The following is a 22,773-nucleotide window of genomic DNA, read 5'->3' on the forward strand; positions in this document are numbered from 1 at the left end:
CTTTCTCAGTAGACTAGCCCATGTCCCCTGCCCACCTCATCCTCTTGTCCATAGTGTTCATCCTCACCCCCAGCCTCTTCATCTCGGTCCACCCTCATCCCTCCTCCATCACCCTTTCTGTTCATCCTCTGGCGGAAGGTACTGCCGGCTCAGCCTGCATGCCGCGCCCTCTCCTCCTGTGCTGGCATGTCACGGTGGCACTGTTGTGTTTCTTCCTCTTCCTTTTTACTGACAGACGCAGACCAAACTGGAGCATGCCCGCATTAAGGAGCTTGAACAGAGCCTGCTCTTTGAAAAGACCAAAGCTGACAAACTCCAGAGGGAGTTAGAAGACACTAGGGTAATGGTTTTCACTATTTAATGAAGCAGACCCATGTTTGCGAACGGTGGACACCGCGGGTGACGGGCCCTGCAGTTGGCCTAAGCCTTGACCCAGTGGTTCGACTTGAGTTTGGCCTTGGCACCGCCCAGGTGCTCGTGAGTGTAGGTTGATGGGTGGGCACAGGTGTTTTATGTGGAACCTTTGGTCCAAGGTGAAGATTCATTCCTTTGGTTAACTCAACCAAGATCAAGATCCGAAACTCAGCGACTGTGTAGACTGCGTGGACGTCCACAGATGCATTTGAGGTTCTTTGTATTAATACCGGGAAATACCTTTCTCCAGTTTGCACCAGCAGTCAGTGGTCCTCTTGTTCTCATATTCCTAGTGGGTTTTCTAAATAATTTTTTGTTGTTTCACTTTAGCTCTCTTTTCCTGCCTTCTTCCCTGGCCTCTTAGGCAAAGGGAATTGAAACGTTGGCTCTTTTTTAATGAGAGTTAGGGACTTTCACCCCAGCTATCTTTTTTTCTTCGCACCTGATCTCTTTGAATTTCTGTTACCCAGTAGGTTAGAATCTCAGTGGTCAGGAGGAAAAAGTGTGTTGGGAACAGAATGGCTTCTTACGACCCCCAGCTCACTGCGTTTGGCTCTCGGAGCCAGTGCCTTAGTCATGTTCTCACTTACTTATGTATTTAAGCACCCATATAGTGCTTACTTTATGCCAGGCACTATTCCAAGCACTTTACAAGTATTAACTTATTCAGTCTTACCACAACCCCAGGGGAGAGGTAGTAGTATTGTCCCCATTTTACAGGTGAGGAAACCGAGGCACGGAGAGGTTAAATAATATGTCCAAGGTCACACAGCTGATAGAGATAGGGGGGCCAGGATTTCTATTTGGGCCATTTGACCCCAGAGTCTGTGCTCTTAACCACTACAGGATGGAGTCTGTCTATTACGGAAGTAGTTTTGTGGTAAAAGATGTAAGAGCTAATCTGAGTCACATATAAGAAAACACGTATGTATTATATACCTCTTAAATCACGAATTTGACTGTTGACAGCTAAATCAGACAGATCCTTAATTTTAACATTTCAGAAATGATTCTGTCTCTGATCAAATTTGGTATCCTGATTTTTTTCCTTTTGAATTATTAGTATTTGTAGAAATTTCTCTTCTTGAGAAATCATTGATCTAAAAAATCTAGAAAATCGAGTAATATTTCTTCCTCTAAGTCACGAGTTTTTATTTTTTAAGAGAAAGAAAATGTTCTCAGTCGGCCTCAAAACTAACGATATCGTCTGTGTATTTGGTAAGAAAAAAAAAATGCTGGTAGTTTGGTGCCGTTTCTTTGTTACCCGAGAGCCAAAGACTTGATCTGGGAAATACAAGGGACTCATAGTAAGACTGAGCTCCTGTGGTGTGGCTGGCTATTGAAGTAAGAATGTATTTTTTTACTTCTGAACAAATCTCCGTTACAGCTTTGTCAGCAAACAGTGTTGATTTGTTTTTGTTTTTGTTTTGTTTTCTGTGGAAAAGAAGGCATCCATTGACAGCATGGTTTATTTAAGTATTTCAGATTCAAGCAAGCTGTCATCTTCCTATAACAAGCCTTGTCTCCTGTTGATCCTCGTTCTTGGTTTGCCAAGTGTGAAACTAACCACTGACCCATCTAAGTTTCCCATCACCTACATTCCCTTTTGGGAAGTGCTTCAGAATTCCTCTAAGCCAGTAAGCCCAGTTTATAAACAGTGTGCTTGGCGCTGTAGAAACATTAGCAAGAATAAGAAATGATACCTGACTTTTATGGTGGGAAAGGCAGACACATAGATAGTTTTGCCTGAGGGCAGATTTTGGGAAATAAAATTAAAAAATGGAACTGCTGTGAAAATGCTGCATAACCACACTATTATTTTCCCTCATTTTTTACTTGGTATTTCCTCAGTTTGACGGTTTTGTTGTGACTGATTAAGAATTAGTGCCCTGTTGGATTAAATTTATTTACGTTATGGACCTTGTAGCAATGGGGTTTAATAATGCACCTTATCTGTGGACTCCCCACCTCCCCACATCCCCCCCAGAAAAAAAGTATGTAAATGAATTAACATCTTGGAAGCACCTATAGCCCTGAAACAACAATTATAGCCAGCTCTGAAATACTTAATGATTTGATCATGCAGTTTTGGAGCCCCAAGTGCTTTATTTTCTTGTTCTTCGTGGACACTTCAGTCCTTATCCATCTCACAGCCTGTAGGTGGACAGAGGGGCTGAAGAAAAAACATACCCATTACCTTCTGTCCCGATAAAGGCAGTGAGGGAGGAGAGCCTTCACTCCGGAGGACTTTTGATCCATGAAATTTGGGATTCACTGATGTCTTTAAATCATTCAAGTTCCCTTCTATTTCCCAGGTTAGTCCAATAATTAGTTTTTATGCCCAAAGCTACCATTTCCCACATATTTTGTGTACTAAACTTACTGCGTAACAGCAGAGGGAAATAACTTCCTAAGAACAAAAGGACGCAGGTTAGGAAAGTGTTTTTCCTCGTCCTGGGGGTATGAGTTTAAATAGCAGCGTATTCCCGGGTTCTGTCCCAGAGCTCAGGTAGAATCAGCACACGTGGGAGGAACTGGACCTGCACTGTAGACACACGTCCCAGGCAACTCACACGCACACTAAGGTCGGAGAACCACTGGGTTAGGGGAGCGAGACGTGTACGTCAGGATGGTGAAGGAATTACAAAATCTAAAAGCGGGGAGGGACTCTGTATAAGATTCTTAGGTATCATTGCAGGTAAGTAATCATTCTTTCTTTGTCCTTTTTAAAAAAGGTTAGTAAATTAGTTCTTTATCCAGTTGAGGCTTTTATTCTACAGTTGTCGTGGTATTCACTGAAACATTTCATAGATATTTTTACACCTTTAACACCAGTGCTATCCAACAGAATTATGACATGAGCCACATATATATAATTAAAAATTTTCTGGTACCCACATTAACATACTTTTTTAATACGTAAAAAGGAGCAGGTGAAATTAATTTAGTCATATATTTTATTTATTTAAACCAATTTATCCAAACTACTATCACTTCATCATGTAATCAGTATAAGAAATTATTGGGAATTCCCTGGAGGTCCAGTGGTTAGGACTCTGCACTCTCACTGCTAAGGGCCCAGGTTTGATCCCTGGTCAGGAAACTAAAATCCCATAAGGCACGTGGTGTGGCCAAAAAAAAACAAAAAGAAAGAGAGAAAGAAATTATTAACAAGATGTGTTCTGTTTTTCCCGAGTCTTCATTATTTGGTGTATATTTGATACTTGGAGCCACGTTTCAAGTGCGAGTAGCCATGTGTGGTTAACGGCTGCTGTACGGGACAGCACGCTTCCGTAAAGTCACTTCCATCAGATAGACAAACGTTCATACACCTTGGTTGAAGTAGGCAACATAAGGATTCTTCTTCCAAAAGGCAGATGTAGGGGAACCTTGAAAGGTACTGTTTCTATTAACTTACTACAGTTAGTGGGTACTTTCCTGATTAAGGTTCTTTAAAGGGAAAAGAAATATTTTGGGGGTGAGTCAAACTCAATATCAATTTTATTTTCCTTTAGCATCTCAAAATGGTGAAAAGTTTGCCAAAGACTCTAAATTTGATTTGGGGCTCCCGGAACTGGGCTTAAGCCATTATCACAACTAGATTCACACATAGAAATTCTTGGTGGCTTGACTGCTCCCTGAGCTGGGGTAGTTACTGAAGATCTTCAAGGTTAAAGAAAATCATCAGTGATTTGTTATTTAAATGATCTCTCTCTCTCTGCTGATACTAGGTGGCCACAGTGTCAGAAAAGTCCCGCATAATGGAACTAGAAAAAGACCTAGCGTTCAGAATACAGGAAGTAGCTGAGCTGCGAAGGAGGCTGGAGTCCAGTAAGCCTGCTGGGGATGTTGACATGTCACTCTCCCTTTTACAAGAGATAAGCGCTTTGCAAGAAAAGTTAGAAGCCACCCATACTGACCATCAGAAAGAAATCACTTCTCTGAAGGAGCATTTTGGAGCCCGGGAAGAAACGCATCAGAAGGAGATAAAGGCTCTTCAGGCCACCACAGAGAAACTTTCCAAAGAGAACGAGTCATTGAAAAGCAAGCTTGATCACGCCAACAAGGAGAATTCGGACGTGATAGCTCTGTGGAAATCCAAGCTGGAGACTGCCATCGCATCCCACCAGCAGGCGATGGAGGGGCTGAAGGTGTCCTTCAGCAAGGGGGTCGGCGCAGAGACGGCAGAATTTGCCGAGCTAAAAACGCAAATAGAGAAAATGAGACTAGATTACCAGCGCGAAATAGAAAATTTGCAGAATAAACAAGACTTGGAAAGGTCTGCTCACACTAAAGAGCTCGAAGCGCTAAGGGCTAAACTGATGAAAGTCATTAAAGAGAAAGAGAACAGTCTGGAAGCCGTCAAGTCGAAGCTGGACAAAGCGGAAGACCAGCATCTGGTAGAAATGGAGGACACCTTAAACAAATTGCAGGACGCTGAGCTAAAGGTAAAGGAGCTAGAGGTACTACAAGCCAAATGCAATGAACAAACCGAGGTTATTGATAATTTTACATCACAGCTCAAGGCTGCCGAAGAAAAGCTCTTGGATCTTGATGCTCTTCAGAAAGCCAGTTCCGAAGGTAAATCGGAAATCGGGAACCTTAGACAGCAGCTTGAGGCAGCTGAGAAACAGATTAAAAATTTAGAGCTCGAAAAGAATGCTGAAAGTGGCAAGGTTTGTATCAACATCCTCCATCTTTTTCTTTTCCATTTCTTGTTCTTATTTTGCATTGTATCTTATTTTTCAGTTGAGGTAGTTCACCCTCCAGATTCTTGACTTAGTTAAAACTGGTGCTGACGAATTTCCCAGTTGAGTGTAGTATCTTCTGAGTATTTTGAGTATGGTTTCATCCGAGGAGATTAGAGAAAATAATGGCTCAACTATGTGGCTTGATCCTGGTTTCCTAGTATCTGATTACTTTAACTCTGGGCTTGCTGTGATCTCCTGTTTAAGCTTGGTTCCAGTCTGTAAACTTTTTAAAATAGAGAACTCCCCAAAAATGATGGCATTGAGGTGAATGAATTGAAAGAATAAGATAGAAACTTGTAAGATCCTCTCCTCCTTTCCCACCTACATGACTGCCTTGTCCGTAAGGTTACATGTAAAACAGAATGTGAACTCCGAGAGCACTTGACTCGTGCGAATTAACATGCTATGATAAATGACGTTCACGGCAAAATGAAGGTGAAGAGCCTGGAGCCCTTTGCGTTGCTACTTATGTCTCATTGGAGTTTTTTCTGTGTTGCAATGAGAACGTGATCTAGTCCCTGGTTTTTTGAGGAAAGACTGGACAAGTGTGCTTTTGATCAAGGCATAGGAAATGATGTGAGACATTGGCTGGCTACCTTTCTTACTAACTAGCCTTGCTAAATGTCATCTTCATGTTTAAGGATTGTTCAAGGAAGGAGCCCTTTTTCCCAGTCCTCCTGACACTAGTGGAGGTGCTGGTATTGATGCTGAATGTTCTGAGCTTTTTGCGGGAGAAGCTGCTTTATTGGCAAAGAAGGAAGGGTTGTGATGGTTAAATGGGGAGAGGTGAAGACAGACAAACGGCAAAAATTGCTAAGTAACATTAGTTGAAGATGACAGTCATAGGAGATTTTTCTCAGATCTCCTCACTTGGTTCTGAAAAACCAATCAAAACACAAAAATTAAATTAATATGGGATATGCAGCTAATGTGTTGGTCTACTTTTTTTACATTAAGATTTAATGAAAGCCAATTTCTGACGACAATTTTTGTGTAGTACATTTTTAAAATTTTATTTTTTATTTTAAATGTTGAAATACTTTAAGCGTGTACAAAAATACAAAAAATGAAACACAGTCCACATGAATCCACCATTCCTGTCTTAAGGTTTTCCAAAGTCCAGAAGATGAAATTGCTCAACTGTCTCATTTAGAAAGTAAGCATCTGTACTTTCTGCTTTAGAGCATGCTGACAGTCCAAATTCAGGTATAGAAAAATACTCTTTTGATTATTTAAAATTAGCCATTGGACAATCTTATCTAGAACTGATTGTATGAAAAGTCATTGGCTTCTTAGAATTAAAGACAAAAAAACAAAAAAACACCAAAACGACTTTTTACCCATGCCTTTATTCCTTTCAGTTTTGTTTGGTTATGTTTGTATCTCATACATTTTTTTATATTTGTTTTATGTTTTCTTTCTCATTCTTTTTTGTTTCCTTTTGTTCACTGGTTTCTGTACCATGTAACTCTGTATGGTAGGCTAGTAACATCACCAAAGAGCTGCAGGGAAAAGAGCTAATGCTTAATAAACTTCAGGAAAACCTGAGTGAAGTCAGTCAAGTCAAAGAGGCTTTGGAAAAAGAACTTCAGATTTTGGTAAGTACCTGTTGGGAATCTGAATCTCAGGGTCTCTGGCCATTCAAAAATTGTTCCTGTTTAAAAAACAAAAACTTCTATAAAGAAAGACGTATTGCACCTATTTCCTTTCTCTTGCAAAGTATTGATTGGTTGATGAATAACTTGAGAGGAACTGGATCAAACCCAAACTAGCAATAAAGGTAAGTATTACTTTTTTTTTTTTTTAATCTGTCCTTTGCCTTTGGTAATGCGTTGCTTTGGCACGTTATTGACTACTTAGTTTCACCAAACACAGGAACCTTCCAAGTTATATACCCAGCACATTAGGTTTCATATATAGTGAGGTCTTGCCCTATGCCTTGTCCTACCTGCCCGGTGACAGCAAGCCAGCAAGCTCTCCTGGACCATCGGCACCCTCTGTTAGCAAGGCAGGGTGCTGTCTAATTAACAAGTTCACAGAATTCCCTCTTACATCTCAGTTTATTCCTCCTCAGGAAATTACTTTTCCTTTCATATATATCCTCTTTGCTTAATCCCAGGTTGTAGGACATTTTTTGTCTTTTTCTCAACTGTTCTCCCTTCTGCCTTGCCTCCTACATCAAAAACACAAGCTTAGTCAAGGCTGATGACCACGGGCAGGTGCCGGTGATGCCCACATGTCATGGGAAAGGAGAGGCGTAGGCTCATGGAGAAAACTTGATAAGAGAAACATTAGCTATGAAGGGTCAGTTGTCTTGGGCCTTACATGCACCTTCCTGTTCTCCACGTTTTACACTTCTCTGCTAATACCAGTGGTGAATAAAACTGTTTGATTTTTGGACTTCCCTGCTGGTCCAGTAGTTGAGACTCCGTGCTTCTAATTTGGGGACATGGGTTTGATCCCTGGTTGTGGAGCTAGGATCCCACATGACACACGGCCAAAAATAGTGTTTGATTTTTTTTCTTATTTAAATGCCAATATTACATATTTCTACTTTTTAAAATGTTAACTATATAGCCGCACTCTTCATTATGGTAGCTACTGTCTATATATATGGCTCTATAAATTTAAATTAATTAAAATTAAATAAAAAAAAATTAAATAAAATATAAAATTCAGTTCCTCAGTTGCACTAGCCGCGTTTTAAATGCTTAGAGGCCCCACGTGGCCGGTGGCTGCCAATTGAACAGCACAGTTTCATCGTAGAGAGTTTTATCAGACAGTTATGATACAGCATATTTCAGCTACATATTGAGAAAAGTTGACCTGGAAATTACCATTTCTCACTGTGGTGTCCTTTAAGAAAATGCGTTTTGAGTTTCATGCCGTTTCTCTGCCCTCCTCCCCAAACTTTCAGGATGCCTTACTTTTTTTTTCTAAGTTAGAGTGTTCCTCTACGTCCTCTGAAAACATGCCGCCTGAGGTCTGGCTTTGGGAGTAACACAGGTGGACAGCTTGTGGGCTCTGATGGACTTGTGGCTTGTGAGCCCATTTTTAAACTAAAATATTAATTAATTAGAAAGACTCATTTAAAAATTCACTTGGTGTATCTACCTCAAAGTTCGTCGCAGGAAAATCAGGAGAGTGGTTTTATCGTGCCCCCCTGTCATGTTTAGAAAAGATAGTGAGTGAGCGATGGACTTTTTGGTTTAAGGTAGTTGACACAGATCCGGTTTTAAGATACTAGGTTCTGACTATTCTTAGATGTAAAACATTTCAGAACTCAGACCCACAGACATAGACAACAAACTATGGTTACCAAAGGGGAAAGGCTGGGGGGAGGGATAAATTAGGAGTTTGGGATTAACGTGTACACACTGCTATGTACAAAATAGATAACCAACAGGGGCCTACTGTGTAGCACAGGGAACTATACTCAATATTTTGTAATAACTTATTAGGGAAAAGAAGCTGAAAAAATATATATGTATAACTGAATTACTTTGCTGTACACCTGAAACTAACCCAACGTTGTAAACCAATTATACTTCAATGAAAAAAAGAAATATTAAAAAACAAATTTCGGAACTCTGTTCACTGTCTCAGGCAGATTTCTGAAGAGAGGTTCTGCTACTTGAGGGCAGCAACATGAAAAAAAAGCATACATGTGGCACCACATGTGTATCCACACATGCATATACTGACATAAGTGTGCACATCCACACGTGTACAGACATACGTGCACACCCACGCATGCAGCACACATGCAAACCTCACTCGTGTGTACCCGTGCACAGTATGCATATGGTTGTAATTGATGCCTACATGTTTTAAGCGTAAGTTAGCTTTAATGAAACAAAGCTAGCAACAAAAAATAGATAATGTTGTAGTCATAGAAACTTTTTATTTTTGTAATCTGAAATCTTTCTATTCTGAATGTCCACTTCTTTTTCTTTAGAAAGAAAATTTTGCTGATGCTTCAGAGCAGGCAGTCTCTGTTCAGAGAAGTATGCAAGGTATGTCTTAGCAGAACATGAGCAGCTCACTTGTTCTCAAGCTGGAGCTGGCCTTGGGTGCATAACAATAGATGCTGCCTGTAGCCTGATTTCACCACCCTGGAAGTTCCTGCAGCGCACAGTAATACTGGGTTCCCTTGGCTTCCTGAGGCCTCAAGCTCCCATTCTTTCTTCTTTTTGACTTAAAGCTTGTTCCGTATTAAAATGTAGGTGTACTTGGGAAAAGTATTGTCTTACTTAAGCTTCAGTCATCGATAGCTCTGTTGAGTTTTAAGTGGAAGGAGGGTGCCTGGAAAAGGGATGCCCGGTGCCTGCCAAATCTACAGATTTGGGGAGACAAGAAAGAGTTGCTTGCTTGTTTCTTTAGGTTCGTTATTCAGTGGTTTGATTTGTAATGGGACTCTTGAGTATTCCCGTGATCCCACATCGCAAGCTTTTGATTCGATTTGGTTTTGAGACAGTCAGGCTTTAGATGGCTTATTAACTATGAAATGTATTAAACTTTTAACTTCATCCCAAATAGAAACTGTAAATAAATTACACCAAAAAGAGGAACAGTTTAATGTGCTGTCTTCTGAATTGGAGAAGTTGAGAGAAAATTTAACAGGTAAGAAGACGTCTCTACACGTTAAATGTAGTAGGCTTCCTAAGATTTGAGATAATTTTAGTGTGTTGTCACAGCATATCTACTATTCAGGCATAAATTCTTCACTCGTGTTATATTGTGATAAAATACTTGTTTGAGGTCTGTAAACCTTAGCGAATTCTCTCTGCCTCGTTTTCAAACGAGTCAGAATCCACCCCATCTCACTACTCCCCCTGCTATCCTTGATCCGAGTCAACCAGCATCTTTAATCGAAGCTGTAGTAACAGCTGGTCACCTGGGCTGCCTGCTTCTGCTCTTGACCCCTGCAGTCTGTTCTCAGCCCAGCAGCCAGGGGGATCCCTTCAACATCAAGTCAGATCAGGTCGCTTCTCTGCTCGGAAAGGCCCAGTGGCTCGCGTCTCGCTCACATTAAAAGCTGTGGCCCTTACTGTCATCAGGTCCTCTTATCTCTGCTCTCCTCCTGTACTATTCTTCCCCTTGTTCCTTCCACTGCAACCATATTGGCCTCCTTGGTGATACTTGATTGTCAAGCATGTTCCTGCCCTGGGGCCTTTGCACTTGCTTTCCCCTCTGCCTGCATTCCTCTTCCCTCACTTCCCTCAGGGTTTTACGTAAATGTCACCATCTCAGAGAGGCTCTGTCTAAGGTTTTAACCTCCCGACTCCTTCCTGACTCCTTTCTCCGCTTGTATTTTTTTCCCTCTTGGCACTTAACACTATCTATTGTACCATTTATTCTCTTTATTTATCTTGTTTATTGTCTGTCTTCTTTGCTAGAATGTAATTTTCATGAGGGCAGGGATCGCTCTATGCAAATATTCCCAGAGCAAGGCTTGGCATACAGGGTGTAGTTAATACATTTTTGTTGATTATAACACAACAGTGCTATTTTTTTCTATATATATTCAGATATGGAGGCAAAATTCAGAGAGAGAGACGAAAGGGAAGAGCAGTTGATAAAGGCGAAGGAAAAGCTGGAAAACGACATTGCAGTAATAATGAAAATGTCAGGAGACAGTTCTTCTCAGCTGACAAAAATGAATGGTGAATTACATCTGAAAGAAAGGTACGTATGAGTATTAATAAGAGCGCCTGCTTTGGGTTAGGCCCTCGAGCAAGGTCTGGGTGGGAGGGGAGCCTAAATCTTCAGGACTGTTAGGTTTTAAAGTTGCCTGAATCTCATTCTTTCTCTGTTATCGCAGTGTATCGCAGACTTTCTGGTGACTTGTAAAGAAAAGGTAGTAGTTTACCAACGGCAATAACATCTTTTACAGGCAGTTAAAAATATTTTTAACCTATTTCAGTGTAATGATAGATAACACGTGTGAAGGGCTGACCACGTGTCACACACTATGCTGACAGCTTTGTGTAGAGTATATTTTCTGGTTCTCCTAATAATCCTCTCAGGTGAGTGTATTATTGTTCCTATTTTGTTTTTTTAATTTATTTTTACTTATTTATTTTTGGCTGCGTTGGATCTTCGTTGCGGTGGGCGGGCTTCTCACTGCGGTGGCCTCTCGTTGTGGAGCACGGGCTCTAGGCGTGCAGGCTTCAGTAGTTGTGGCACACAGGCTCAGTAGCTGTGGCACACAGGCTCAGTAGCTGTGACGCATAGGCTTAGTTGCTCTGCGGCATGTGGGATCTTCCCGGACCAGGGCTGGACCCCGTGTCCCCTGCATTGACAGGAGGATTCTTAACCACTGCGTCACCAGGGAAGCCCCTATTGTTCCTATTTTAAAGAAAAGGAAATTGAGGCTTAATGAGGTTAAGTAACTTTCCTGAGGTTTCAGATCTAGGTGGTCTGGTCCCAGAGCCCTTGCTGCTCTTCATCACTACACCCTGCTTCCTCAGCGCTAAAGCTTCTGTTATCGTAATCTCTCTTCTCGTCTTTATCCTGAGGCTCTCGTTGCTTTGATTTCTTTTTTCTTTTAATGGCTGCCATATAAAAATCAAATGTTTATTTTATAAGGCAAAAACTTTTAGAGGACATATTAGCCCCGGTAGACTTCTGATTCTGAAAGCATTAATACTTGGCAGAGGGCTTCCCTGGTGGCGCAGTGGTTGAGAGTCCGCCTGCCGATGCAGGGGACACAGGTTCGTGCGCCGGTTTGGGAAGATCCCACATGCCGCGGAGCGGCTGGGCCCGTGAGCCATGGCCGCTGAGCCTGCGCATCCGGAGCCTGTGCTCCGCAACGGGAGAGGCCACAACAGTGAGAGGTCCGCGTACCGCAAAAAAAAAAAAAAAAAATACTTGGCAGAGTTAGTTTACGTCCAGCCGTGCACTCACGCATGGCCCAGCGTTGGTGGGTGATGGGCAGATGGGCCTTGGTTGGCCGACTGTGGCAGTCCTGCTGTGAGGTGGGCACAGCTGCCCAGGCGGTTGTGGCACAGAGCCTTGGAGAAGTTCCATTTCTATCGCTGCTTATCCAGAGGCACCGTCCAAGTTTCCTTCCTGTTCTCTGGTCCATGAGCCAGCCTTTTCTCCAGGTTGATGGCCCTCTTACATCTTTGTGGGACCACGTGGTTCTCTTTGAGCTAGAACATCACATTACTGTTATTTTCGTATCTTCTGTTCTCAAGCGACCCCAAAATGAGTCTTTGATTATCTAGTCTGCTAAAATTTGGAAACCTCGAAATACTTACCTCCTCTAATGTGCTTACTTTTCACTCATTTTTCCTTATTGATCTTCTGACATAAAATAATAAATGTTCACAGTTAGAGGAGTAGTTACTCTAAGGTATTTGTAACCATCACAATTGTCAACATTATTCTTCAGGACAAGTCAGTTTTTGCTTTTTGCTTATTTCAGATGTTATTAATTGCTCATAACATTTATAATCATTAAGACAATTATTATTAATATTTTAAAGTACAACTCTAGAATTTAAAGTACTCTTGAAAGATCGGACGCCTTGTATTGAAACTTGTTCTAGAAATGTAGAAGAGTTACAGCTCAGACTCACCAAGGCCAATGAACATGCAAGTCTTCTGCAGAAAAGTCTTGGGGAAGTAACTCTCAAAGCTGAACAGAGCCAGCAAGAAGCAGCTAAAAAGCATGAGGAAGAAAAGAAAGAACTGCTGACAAAATTGTCAGACCTGGTAAGGAGAGAATCAGTGGGACTGTGGGCTGGCAGGGGAGGTTGAGGGGCAGAACGGACACGACCAAACGACTCACTCCTGACTCGGGGTGTCTGCAGGAAAAGAAGATGCAAATGAGCCACAACGAGTGTCAAGAGCTGAAAGCCAGGTATGAAGAAGCCAGTTCTGAGACCCAGGCCAAGCATGAAGAAGTTCTGCAGAACCTCCAGAAGGTGCTGTTGGACACAGGGGAGCGGCTGAAGGCCGCACAAAAGGAGAACAGCGACTTGCTGCAGGAGACGGAGGAGCTGAGAAGGCAAGCCGACAAAGCCAGAGTACGTGGTGGGGAGAATCGTGTTGTCGAATTACGGTTTGCTTGCGTTCCGCGTCAGGGCTGCAAGGGGGCTTGGAAAGCAGCAGCACGTGGGATGGGTTCAGTGGCCGTTACCAGTGTCGGCCCTCAGGGTGCGTGGCAGGAGGGCGAATTACATTTCCTGTATCTTCAAGTGCTTTATACCAGCCGCTCTTCCTTCTCAGGGAGGGTGATGGCTACAGGTCTTTCCCCCGAATGTACCGTGTGGCCACCACCCCCTGCGCTGCTTGCTCCCCAGCTGTCACGAAGAGTCTGCTGTTGCCTGACCTCTGTCTGCCTGCCTGTAGTAGACTCTTTGTTGCGGGAAGGCATGTTCCTCTAATCTTGGCCATCTTGCTGCCACCTTGAACGAGGGTTAGGAGAGACATCTTGCAGAAAAGCAAGAGGCAGAGGCCACATGAGGCAGGTGGGCAGGGAATGGAGCCTGCTTGGAGGAACAGAGCTCTTAGAGGATAGAGTAGAAGGGAGAGCTCTAGAGAGGGCTCTCGCATGTCCCCAGGAAGGCACTACGAGCTCATTAACAAGGAATCTGGATTTAAGGGCTGTAAGAAAACATCCTACTGCTAAGTAGAGTAGAACTTGATACACTGAATTTCATTTTATGGTGTCAGGATCGTATCAGTGTCCCAATATGTTTTTTTGACTCTGGTAACGTAATGAAGTTCAACCCTCCTACTCCCATCTAAATTGCTCAAAGAAAAGCAAATACTTGTCTTTAATTGTTTTAATGTGTCAGAGAAATGTTTATTTATATATATATATATACACATACATATATATGAGTTTAGTAGGAAGAAAATAGAAAAGAGCATACATAGGACTTGAAACAGAGCCCATTTAAAACTTATAAATTGTGTAGCATGACATGTAATATATGTCATGTATAAGATGCCTAAATTTTCTTTCTTCTACATGCTGTCCATCAAAGCTTTCTCTTTTCCCTGTGATGTGTCTCCAGGTTTATGAACCATTTAACAACTGGATATAATTTCCAGAGTTTTTGTCTTCGTGGTTCCCTTTATCTGGACAGACTCTAGTTTTTTAGTGTTTCCCTTAAAATGTTGCAGCCTGACCAAACCACAGCATTCTAGTGGTTTGTGTAAAGGCTCATTAATTTTGTTTGTTGTTGTTGTTGTTTTTATAAGGATCATTTGGTTAAAATGCCGGGATCGTTCCCTCTCCCAAGTTGTCTGGATATCCGATTTCTGTGAATCTCAATGTTGTCAACAGCAGGGGCTCAACAGACTCTTTTGAGAATCTGATGAAACCTTAAGATATTTTCCCCAGGAAAGCTGATACATACACTCAACAAGTTTTAGATGAAATCTCAGGAGATTCATGGAGACCACAATGCTCCCATGTTCCCTAGTTTAAGAGCCAATGAACTATAGCTGTGCCGTCCAGTACAGTAGCCACTAGCTACATGTGGCCATTTAAATCTAAATTAGTTCAAGTTATAAATTCATCCTCTCAGTCGCAAGCACCGCACGTGTGGTTAGTGGCTACCACAATGGACAGCGCAGATAAAGTCCATTTGTATCATTGCAGAAAGTTCTGGACAGCACTGGTAGAGACATTGTGGTCAATTTACTTTATAAACCAATACACTTTTTTTTTTTTTTTTTTTTTTTTTGGTACACGGGCCTCTCACTGTTGTGGCTTCGGAGCACAGGCTCCGGACGCGCAGGCTCAGCGGCCATGGCTCACGGGCCCAGCTGCTCCACGGCATGTGGGATCTTCCCGGACTGGGGCACGAACCCGTGTCCCCTGCATCAGCAGGCGGACTCTCAACCACTGCGCCACCAGGGAAGCCCCCCAATACACTTTTTTAAAGCCCATTTATTTGGTCACCAAAGACTAGCAAATTAGTCTGTATTTTTACTAAGTTATATGTAATATTGAAGCTAAATCAGTCTCAGGCCAGGTCCTTTAGTAAGTAAGGTTCTGCATTTAGTTTGAAAAGCAACAGTTTATAATACCTTGCCCTTACTCCTCTTTTTTGGTTAAAGTATACTCACTTTTTGTAGTTCTTTGGATTGTGTTTTTAAAAATTCTATGAATCCCTTCTACAATAGAAACAATTGGATAATTGGAATGGCAGGAAAGAATTTCATGCCCTGACGTCAAAGTCAAACTACTGTTTGTATCTTCTAGGTGTCTATCAGGAACACTTCAGAAGTTTTTTCAAAGAGAAACCAGTAGATACATCAGCACTTTGCGAAGCTAAACTTGCTTTGCGTTATCCTTTTATGGGCTCTGTTCATCGAGTTTCTTCCCCCTGTTATCCAGATAGTTTCTATGACAGTTATTGTAAAATGTTTTAACTTTTATGGTTTAGGTTACATTAAGTTATTCGGGCTTGCATTTGTCTGCTTGATTTCATTTTGTTTCCATTCTTTCCGTCTTTTGTTTCTGTAGTCGCTAACTTACTTATTAACATCAGCCAAAAAAGAAATTGAACTAATGTCAGAAGAGCTGAGGGGTCTGAAATCAGAGAAGCAGCTTCTTGCACAGGAGGGAAATGCCTTAAAGTTAGAAAAAGGTTCACTTTTGTCAAAGCTTGTAGAGGTGGAGGCCAAACTAACTTTACTTCAGGAAGACCAACAGAAGCTATGGTCAGTAAACGAAACTCTTAATTTAGCAAAGGAGAAAGTCTTAGAGGAAAAGCAAGATGCTGAAAAGCTTTATCAGCAGGAACAGCTCAATAAAGCAGCTTTGGCTGTTGAGAGAGAGAAATTACTTAAAGAAATCAATAACGCACAGGAAGAAGTCTTGAAGATGAATATGGAAAATGAGTCTTTGCAGGCTTCCAAAGCAAGCTTGCAGGCACTCACAGCGGAACCTCCAGTTCAGCCAAGGTATTCTGATGGCTGAGTCTAAGAAGAATCTGGAAGAAAAAGGTCACCTGGAGGATCATATCAAGAAGCTTGTAACTGAAAACCTTGCGTTGGCTAAAGATAAAGATGAAATTATTCAGAAGCTTCAGAACGCCTATGAGGAGCTACTGAAAGATCAGAAAAGCTTGGTGCAGGAGATGGAAAATCTCACAACTGAGAAAAAGTCAGCTTTGGAGAAACAGTCAGGTCTTGATAACATGTGCATAGCCTTAAAGGTCGAAAGAGACCATTTCCTCCAAAACAGCAAAGATCTGCAGTTTGAGAAGGACATGCTGCTTCAAGATCAGGAAAAGCTGAATGCCAGCCTGGAGGCTGCCCTCCAGGTCAAACATCTGCTCAGCACGGAAGCCAGTGGGCTCCGCGCGCAGCTGCAGGAGGCCAGCAAAGCTCTGAGGGAGGCCGAGCTGGAGACTCTGCAACTTCAGGCCACAAACACAAGCCTTACCAAGCTGCTGGAAGAAATTAAGACCAGTCGGGAGATCACAGACTCCGAGTGCATCCAGCTTCTGCATGGAAAAGAAACCTTGGCCTCGTCTGAGAGAAGGCTCTTGGCCAAAAAAGAAGAACCTGTAAATGAAAATAGGCTCATCACTGAAAAACTCAACAAATGCTCAGAAGAGGCTGCCCACATCGAGATGAACCTGAACGAGAAGATCACTTACCTAACTTCTGAGAAGGAGATGGTTTGTCAGAAAATCACTAAGCTCAAAAAGCAGCAGGATCGTCTCTTGAAAGAAAAATCTGTACTGGAAACGCAAAATACAGATTTACTTGCAGAAAGAGAGAATTCCATCAAAGCCATAGAAGACCTTAAAAAGAAATACGATCAAGAGTCTGCAGACAGAAGAATCATTGTGCACGAGAAGATGAAACTGCTCCGTAATCTTGATGCTCTGAAGAAAGAGCTTCAAGAGAGAAAAAACGAAAACCAAGAACTCGCAGCCACCAAGTGTGATCTCGCTTTGATGCTGAAAGAGGCTCAAAATGCCAAAAAGACTCTAGAAAAAGAACACGCTAGCATACTGCAAGCAAAGGAGAGTCTGAACGCTGAACTCAAGGCTTGCTGTTCCGAAAAGAACATCTTGCTGAAGGATGGGTTGAACCTGCAAGAAGAGTGTCAGAAGTTAAATGAGAAGATCCACATGATGCAGCAGTCCCTAATCCTGGAGAAAGAAACCAGGACCCAGGACAAAGAGTCATCCTTGTATGAAAACAACAGACTCCACGGGAGAGTGGCGCTCCTGGAGCAGGAGGTGGAGGCTCTGAGAGTGCGCACCAAGGAGCTCCAGTCCGAGAACTCTGTGCTAATCCAAGACAAGACCAACTCAGAGCAGAAAGTGGTGGAGATTGTTAAGGAGAAGGAACTCTTGAGTGCAGAGACGGCTCAACTGGCCACCAACATAGAGACTCTGAAGAGCGATTTTGCTGCCTTATCCAAATCCAAGCTGGAACTGCAGGAGCTGCACAGCTACCTCACCAAGATGCTGGATGACCTGCGGCTGAACCACGAGGTGACCCTGGCTGAGCGGGCCAGGGTGATGCAGGACAACAAGAACCTCCTGGCTGAGAAAAGAGAGATGATGCTGAAAAAGGACGAGCTCCTGAAGGAGAAGGAGAAGCTGGCCGAAAGCTACTTCATCCTTCAGAAAGAGATCAGCCAGTTGGCCAAAACCAACAGCCATATCTCAGTCAACCTCCTAGAATCTCAAAATGAAAACCGTATTTTGAGGAAAGACAAGAGCAAGCTCGCTCTTAAAATTAGAGAGCTCGAGACTCTGCAGTCCTTTACGGTAAACTGGGAGGTTCAAGTGTTGAGCACCTGGCCTAACCCTGTGCACTAACCCTGCAGTGGCTGAGGGATTTGTCTTCATTTCTGCAGAAGGAAACCCACCCCATTTAATCACTGGCTTAGATATCTCAAGCTCTTTGTCACCACCTGAAAGGGCAACTCTTTACTAAATGTCTAATTGCAGTTGTCCCTCTCCATTAGAAAAAATTCCAAACTGTGAATAAAAAGAATAGTTTTTTTTAATGTAGGGAGAACTTTTTGTGAAAAAGGCAACCGTGGTTCTTAAAGGCTTAAGAACAATAGTAAAATGGGCACATGTTAAAACAAAGTATCTTCTATGTGACTTTTAATTGTTTCATTGTGTCTATTCCTTCCGAATTGGAAGATTCCAGGGAAACCTCCACAGTTGGTAACAGGGAAGGTATAAAGGCAGAATTCCCATAAACTTTATTAGACCACATGAAATTGTAAGCAAGTGCCTAAAAAGATTTTAATTCACTTAGGTGATTTTCTTCAGTATCTTATCAGCTAAGGCTTTGTTTCCATATGCATGTTATCTTTTTTATTCACAGCCATGCTTATGTTCATTACCTACAGCTTCTCATCGACTTTGTCATTCAGTGCTTCTCATTAAACACTTGAGCCTTACACTGTAATTGCCCAAATAATTTTTATTTTTGAGAAGTTCCCAACCTAAATTCCAAGTGATCTCAAAAGCCCCAAATTTGAGATAGCAAGAATAGTATTTTAAATTTTTAACAATAAATATGATGAAGAGAAAAATTCGACCACATAAGGATGTTACTCTTTATTATTGCTAAGCATTTCTCTCCAACATGAGTCAGAATAGTGAGCACTGTTGTTAGTGGAACTTGGAACTTAGAAAATGTAGGTTTAGAGGGGTCTGAAAATACACAAATTGCATATTACAGTTGGCCTGTTGAAAACATGGCACAAAAAGGGTCTATAACTTTGTTCTGCTTCAGAGTAAAGACCTTTGATGTCTTGGTCTGTCTGCTTCGGCATGGGATCAGTGACTGGCTCACCGTCTCTGTGTGATTCCCTTCACCACACAGACCCTGAGCCCTATGGCCTGAGTGTTAGTCACCTCCCCAGGTTGGTGAGGGGTGCCCTCATTTCTCACAGTGCTTTCTCATATTTAGGCTGCTCAAACAGCAGAAGATGCCATGCAGATAATGGAACAGATGACCAAAGAGAAGACGGAAACTCTGGCCTCCTTGGAGGATTCCAAGCAAACAAATGAAAAACTGCAGAACGAAGTAATCAGATTTAAATGGCTTTTTGTACAAAGGACAGCTTATCGACTTCATGGAGTGTTTGATCACTAACTCAGGATTGTTTATTTTTTGAAGTGTGGCCTTACACAGATTTGATCTATGTTAGTGGAGTCGAACGTACACCCGGATGATAATATTAAATACAGTGTATTACTTCATTACTTATTTAGTAGGATCAACCTTTAAAAAAGGAGGGGAAAACCCTAACAGCGTGGCTTTCTGTGATAACTGTTCAGTGATAGAACTAATGAGAGGAGGTACCGATAACATTCTCTAGCTTTTGTATTTTTTATCTTAAATCACATATGCTTTTTTCCTCAACTGTCTCCCAACTTTGAGCCACTGAATTCCATCCCACAGCCCTGAGTTTGACATAGGCCTTTTTCTTGGCCTAATTCAGTACTGGTTCCCTTTTGTCTCATTTTGAATCAGTCACTTCTGGGTCTTGGATAGATTTGCGGCCTCAAGATAATTTTGATTCTGTCCAGAAGTGGCACTTCTTATTCTTGCACCTTCCTTTGATTCCCAGTCCCCCCACCCCCAGCTCATACCAACCCTTTCTTTCTTTGGAAAGCTGTTACATAAATCTCAAGCAGATTGCTTCGCCGAAATAGTTATGTGAAGTTCTGTAGAACTTGAAATGCTTTTTAAAGCGAGAGTCAGGTAAGAGGTTAAGAAATTAAAGCCAGGGAAAATCCGGATAGCCGCATTGAATAGCTACGGTAAAGATCAGGCCTTCTCACGATGGAAGGTCAATGATTGAAATCCATAAAGACGTGAACATTTTGAGATAATTATAGGGTAAATAAGACTTGACATAGAAAAGGGTATGTTTATAAACTTGATGACTAATAAGAACCTGCTGTATAAAAAAATAAATCTAAAAAAATTAAAAAAAAAAAATTTTAAAAAAGAGTACGTTTAGGAATTGACAGTCCTAATAGAAGAGGACTTAAGCTGAAAATATAAAAGCATCAAAAATAATAGATGATAACCAAAATTAGAAGCTAAAATAAATGAGAAGATTTTAGGGAATGTCTCTAACCTTTGAAGATAGATTCAGGGAGAATTGTGTGCTTCTAAACCATACCCCTTGTTACAGCCAGAATACAGACTGGAGGAATCAGTTTTTGGACCCACTGAACATTCCATGAATCTGGAATGTTAGGGAGCATTAAAAGGGAGATGGTGGTGTTAAAACTAGCAAGACACTTTCTAGGGCTCCTGACTGGTAGCAGGTGACAGGACAGAAGTACCTTTGGCTGTAGGAGATAACTATACAAGTCCTAGAAAGCCAGCGCGGTGCCAGAAGCACACCCTGTGTAATGGATTGCCTGTGACGAGCTCCCCATCCTTGGGGGATGCACACCTCGAACTCCAGCCACCTGCCAGAGCCTGTGGTTGGACATCCCCGCTCATTCTAGTAATGTGTCTGGCTTTCCCACCAGGGCCCAGGACCTAGGCTGGCTGTGTCCCCCATGGGCAGGTGATAGGGCTAAATGTGAGTGAGTGGTTTTCAGTCTCACTACATGGCCTTTTCCTTTTTAGATTGAAGTTGAGATGAATAACTAAATCTTTTCCCATCTAAAAATATCCCAATAATTTTTATAATGAGGACCATAGAAGTTTGGTACTGACATTGAAAAATATCTTATCCTAAATGGCTAGTCTTTGGGGAAGAAAGGGGTTTATTTTCATTACAGAGAATTAATCCTTGCTGATGACATGCCTTTGCAATTTCCTTTTGTTTTTTTTCTAAGATGGATTATACATGAATAGCAAGTTCAATGATAAATTTTGAGAATTGTATACAAGGTGAAAGAAAACTTTTGCTTTAATTTATGTAGCAATTTAGTTTGACGTTTTGGCCAGGTGTACAGGACATGTCTGACTAACGTAAGGGGGAGGTTGCAGTTTATAATAGACTTGATGATTTATAATCTCTTCACCCAGGTAATCTTTTTGTTTGTTTGTTTGTTTGTTTTGCAAATGACTAATTTCACCTTTCTAATGCACCTTTTCATGAATGATTTGTCTGTCCAGTCATGTGATTGGAAAATGAAATAATTTCATCAAGTTTTTTTCTCTTGGTGTTTAAGTTGGATACACTTAAAGAAAACAACTTGAAAAATATGGAGGAGCTGAACAAATCAAAAGAACTTCTGACTGTAGAGAACCAAAAAATGGAAGAATTCAAGAAAGAAATGTAAGTTCACCTCCTCTGAGGGAAATTACGGCACTTACTTAAAATTGCAAAAGGGAAAGCAATGCTAATTATTTTTAGAATACTTGACAAGTACGTAGTCAAAAGCAATAGTCTCCCTCCTGCCCCCCAAACGCTGTTGCAAACCCTAGAAGTCACCCCTGTAACGTTACACTGTGAAGTCAGAACTATAGCTAAGTTACAGGATCAAAATGAAATGTGTGCTGGCTGATGAGTTAGGGCAGCTGGAATTCGAATGTGACTTGGTAAAGCCTAATGAAAATCCAAGGGGAATCAGAGCTTTTTAAAGTAGTATGCTTACATGGTAGCTAATCTCAACATTAGGAAACATCAGACCCTTTATTAATCAATCCCTCAAAACTCTTTCTATAGGGAAAAAAAAAAGCATGCACTTTTGAGATGATCAGTAGTCTCGATTTTAAGAGTAATCTAATCTTCTGGCGTGGAAATTAAAAGAGCAGAATTTTGGGAGACTCTTTCCAGTCAAGGTTTACCCATCAGTCTGCTGCCTAGATTTCAGGCAGACAGGCTGCCCATGTTTCCTTTGTCAATACCACCTTCTGAGTTTGGTTCTTATAATCATTGCAGGTGGTTATTTATCTGGCATTGTAAGTGACAGTTACAGAGTAGATTTCATTTTGCTTATCTGTTCTGAGAACTACACTGTATCAGCCATGTGAACCTAAAATTTAAAGCCAACAATCTGGTGAACATTTGAGTATGTCCTTTGTTCTAGGTACAGTTAAGCTAGGAAGGATACAAAGGTGAATTGTTTGTGGACCCTGCCCTCCGAGGGTTTGTATTATTTATTTCCAGTTTTGATCAAACGAATAGATGAGATTCAAACACAAACAAAAGCACCAGTTCCAAACTGCTGTTCCCAAGTCACCATCCTCAGTACTATGTGTTGATTAAATTAGTATACTATGTCTAGTTCTTCTGAGAGTTCTTAAAATCCTCCTAGAAATGATCTCATCTGAGCTGCTCATCTGAGGGGATGGACAGCTCATGACGCTGGTGATGGATCCTTTTGTCAGTCTTAGTTTTAGTGATGTTTCTCTAGGTGGTGTTTAAACAGCTCCCAACAGTTCCTTTTGCACGGATGTGTACATGCACAGTTGTGGTGATTGGCCACCAGGAGAGGCTTGAATCTCCTGGTCTGCCAAAGGCAAAGAGCACAAATAGAAACGGTCACTGTGATAGGAAAAACGAATTCAAATCAGTTCAGAGAGGGTGGGTTCAGCTACAGTTCAGGGTCACCCCCCCCTACCGTGACAAAGTAGCTCTGCTCACCTGAGTGTCTGGAGCCCATCATCTGCATCACAA

At 41.7% G+C, this 22,773-nt stretch overlaps 1 protein-coding gene across 1 annotated transcript in view; it reads left to right on the top strand.

Moving 5' to 3' along the window:
• Positions 1–22,773, top strand: part of CLIP1 (CAP-Gly domain containing linker protein 1) — a 119,360-nt gene that overhangs the window by 63,740 nt on the left and 32,847 nt on the right. Inside the window, 11 exon segments of the mRNA XM_082667142.1 lie at positions 4,146–5,090; positions 6,647–6,763; positions 9,124–9,181; positions 9,705–9,788; positions 10,697–10,853; positions 12,722–12,887; positions 12,986–13,201; positions 15,658–16,080; positions 16,082–17,926; positions 19,089–19,205; positions 21,323–21,429. Of these exon segments, the coding sequence (XP_082523268.1) occupies positions 4,146–5,090; positions 6,647–6,763; positions 9,124–9,181; positions 9,705–9,788; positions 10,697–10,853; positions 12,722–12,887; positions 12,986–13,201; positions 15,658–16,080; positions 16,082–17,926; positions 19,089–19,205; positions 21,323–21,429 (4,235 nt within the window).

This window comes from Grampus griseus (assembly GCF_964374135.1).
Source record: "Grampus griseus genome assembly, chromosome: 12".
NCBI classification, from domain to species: domain Eukaryota; kingdom Metazoa; phylum Chordata; class Mammalia; order Artiodactyla; family Delphinidae; genus Grampus; species Grampus griseus.